At 35.1% G+C, this 3,784-nt stretch overlaps 1 protein-coding gene across 1 annotated transcript; it reads right to left on the minus strand.

The window, feature by feature from the left end:
- Positions 1-690: 690 nt before the first annotated feature.
- LOC111879897 (uncharacterized) lies at positions 691-3,398 on the minus strand. Its single transcript, XM_023876327.3, has 2 exons — positions 2,340-3,398; positions 691-1,471 (listed from the first exon to the last, which is right to left on the minus strand). The coding sequence occupies exons 1-2, from the start codon at positions 3,224-3,226 to the stop codon at positions 832-834; spliced, it is 1,527 nt and encodes a 508-aa protein (XP_023732095.1). The 5' UTR covers positions 3,227-3,398; the 3' UTR covers positions 691-831.
- Between the last annotated feature and the right edge of the window lie 386 nt (positions 3,399-3,784).

The following is a 3,784-nucleotide window of genomic DNA, read 5'->3' on the forward strand; positions in this document are numbered from 1 at the left end:
TTTTTTAATTGAGTGGGTTGAGTGGGTTGAGAAATATAAGATTTCCGTGTGTTGTAGGTTCGGAAAGATGGAGAAAAATCAAAAAGAAAAACTAATGTGGCAGTGAGTTCAGTGGGTTCAATGGGAACGACTCCCTCCTCCCTTACGCCTTTTTGTTTACGATCTGCTATTCTTCTTGGTGTTTTGAGTCAATTTGTCCGGGCCTTTTTGCTAGATCTTCTCTATTTTATTTTTCTAGATTTGAACCCTAGGTAATTGATTTCTTCTACAAAAGTGAAGGGATAATGGAAAGGGAATGGTTGTGGGACCCTTTTTTAAATAATAATGTTAATAATTATTTAAATAATAAAATGGTTGAAAAGAATTAGAAAATGACAATATAGTATTTTCTAGTTTGGCATGGCCTAACCACAACAAAAACAGATGGTACTACTAGCTACACCAAAAAAAAAAAAAAAAAAAAAAAGAGCTTGACTACCCCAAACTACTGGTCCATTCGTATAATTTACTCTAACTTTTATTAGTATTTAATTAAAAGTTGTATCAAAGATACTAAATGCTACTGATTCTGAATTAGTAGGTTATGTAACATCCCCTAAATCCATTTTCAATGGTATTGTAACACCTTATTATATGGATTCAACCAATATGTTATGCGTTAAATAGAGTCAAACTAAATGTTACAAGAAATAAAAAAATCAATTTTGTTTACTTTTCAGTTAAAAATTCAAATAATCTCGAGAATAACCTAACTAGGAATTATAAGATAAACAATTTATTTGAGCCAAAACCTATATGTGTATACACAATTTCTAAAATTTGATTTCAAAATCAAGCTAGTTTAAGATGAAGAATCTCACTAAACTCCAACCTTCTCGTTTCAGTATAAAACGTCTTGTACTTGTTGGGCCAATAAGTCAACAAAATCGATCCTTTCACTTCCCACTCCATCGTTTGCCCAATCGCATCTCTTCCCACCCTCCACAACACACTTTCTCCGTACTCATCGCCGGCGAAAATAACCCCTCCTTGCCTCGTAAACGGCCGGTAAACGCTCGAATATCGATTTCTGAACCAAGATTTCGGATGAATCAACGCAACCTTTGAAGGTTTCGATGAGAAAACCTCTCGTCCATTAACACTATCGTGAAGGAACCAATTGAAAGATCCGCTATAGCCGTAGACCGATTGCTCGAATTTCCATGGCTTGAGGTTGGTGATGACGGTTTCACCGGCGGAAACGGATATTCCGATGACAGGATTTGGTGGCTCGAATGTGCCTTCGATGGATCTCTCGATGCCGATTTCTCTTGCAGGGTTTTCAGATGATCTGCTAACAGAGACGCTTAAGACGTTGGTTTGGATTGTGGGAGTGAGTTGTAGGGATATTCGTGATGGAAAGTGCTTCTCTTCGATTCCTGCTCCACACTCTTTCAGGAGAATATCGTTCACGAGTCTTATCACATCACACCTGATTAAAATATTAATTTTTTCAGAAAAAAAAAAGTCAGTGTAAATCCTTAATCCTTCTTTAATTGTATATTAACTTTTTTTTTTTTATTATTTTTTTTTATTGTCAAACAAGTACCACGTGCACCACATGTTTGAAACTAATACATTATTTCTATGGGTAAATCGATAATTATCGTAAGATACGTTGATATATTACAAAAATAATTGTTACCAGAGTTGGAAAATCTCACAGCAACAACAACAACAACAACGTGTGTTTTGAAAGATTATATACAGATCAACAACAAGTAGTATACATGAATAAAAAGTAATCCGTGTTATAAATGAAAAGATGATTTTTAGTATTATATATAATTGATTTTTAGGGAGAATCTTTATTCAAAGGTTATATATGATTGCAAAAAGAGTTGGTAGATGGCGATTGCTTGACAACAAATCTAAATCCTAATGCCAATAGTACTGTCCTTTTCTTTCAAGCAATGTAAACAAACCAGTTAAGCCCATCATACTAAATCAATTTCTTGAATAAAAAGGGATACCACTTCTTTTTTCTAGAAATTAGAAATTTATGTAACATTGTTCAATAATATTTTTATTAGTTAATGTTTATACTTATCTGTTTACCCTTACAAGTTGTTAAATAATCTTACCTTTTCTAATCGTGTAAAGCTATCTAACGAAATTACAAATCAAAAGCAAATTATAAAAGCCCAGTCCGTTTAAAAAAATAGAAGGCCGAACGAATTATGATCCTTTTTTCAAGATTTTAAAAGGAAATAAATAGCTGATTAATCAAATAAAAACACCAATAAATTTATTAAAAAAAAAAAAAAAAACAGATAAAAGGAGGAGACCTTCTTCCATACCTTACGTTGTCGATGCTAACTGAAACATCAATCCATTTCTCTCGAACCACAACTTGATGATTCAACTGGATCACCCCTTCAACCTGATGATAATTCAACGAAAATCCAAGCTTTTGATCTTCTACTCCAGGAGGACCGGGGCTATTACACTCCTCAATCTCCATAGCAATCACCGGACAATACAACTGAAGTTTCCATAACCCTAATCCCGAAGTCGCGGAAGAATACATCGGTGATGGCGCTTTCCAGACATGATGCTTTTCTCGTAGCTCTGTCATCCAGTTTGTGATCGCAAGATTCATGGACCTCATCCATTCTTCTTCTGTATTCGACCCCATTAACCTCATCAATCTTTTAGACGATTCCCTTGCCCATGAACTTGTGAACGGATCTTTAAGCGTGTTTATGCAATCTCCCCTGATATCTCGGGGAGCTTCGTAAATCGATACTATGAAAGCTAGCGACAAGAAAACGAAATTGAAGATGTGCTTGAGGTCGTGAATCGAGTTGGGTTCTGGGAGTTTTAGGAAAGATTTGGTGGGTTTGGCGGGGGTGTAGTTGATGATATCTTTGATGATATTCATCAAGAGTTTGGAGATGGTGACTTCATTAAGCAAGGTCTTGTTAATGGCGGATTTGAGTGGTTTAGAGGTCCAAAGAGAGATGGGTGATTTGTAATTCAAACGAATGGAGATTGAGAAGGAAGGAGAGTAAAGTAGGGTTTTTGAAATGGAGAGTTCGAGAGAAGGGTGGGATGAAATAATGCATATGGATTTGGTGTTTGTTTGCCATTGTGCAAGTGGTGGTAGGTTTTGAATCCAGCTCCATATGTCAGGAAATGAACAAGGCGCCATTTTATATAAAGATAAAGGAATTGACAAGGACATACGTACGCTATGCTAGTAATTAATATGCAATGCTTGATCTTAACGGAAACTCGAATACACGTGGGTGTGTATATATAAAAAAGAGAGAAAGAGAAAGGAAAGAGGGGAAGAGATGATTGTATATATCTTTGGACTTTGAAGGATGAGCAACAAACACATAATATATAGAGGATTCAGGAGGAAGATAACAGAAGAGAGAAATTAAATAAGGTCAAAAGATGTAATATAAAGTGCACTCATTTATATATTATGTTCTTTTTGGTTCGATGGTCAACTTTGTTGACCTTAGTAGGTAACCCCAACCCTAAGCAATGCCCTCAAATCATTTTAAGCCATGTAATTGTAATCATTATTAATAACTTTATCCGTATAGCAAGAGTTGAAGCTAGCTAGAGTTGAAGCTGATGAAAATCAAACCTTAGTCAATCTTTTTAGTTTCTTTTAATTTGGAGCGTGTTAAATTTGTATCTATCACCTACGGAATTATATAAAGTGTATTATTGACTATCGAGTAGCAGGGCGTCTATTATTTATGTTACAAACACGTACATTACACTC

This window comes from Lactuca sativa, chromosome 2 (genome assembly GCF_002870075.4).
Source record: "Lactuca sativa cultivar Salinas chromosome 2, Lsat_Salinas_v11, whole genome shotgun sequence".
Classification (NCBI taxonomy): Eukaryota; Viridiplantae; Streptophyta; class Magnoliopsida; order Asterales; family Asteraceae; genus Lactuca; species Lactuca sativa.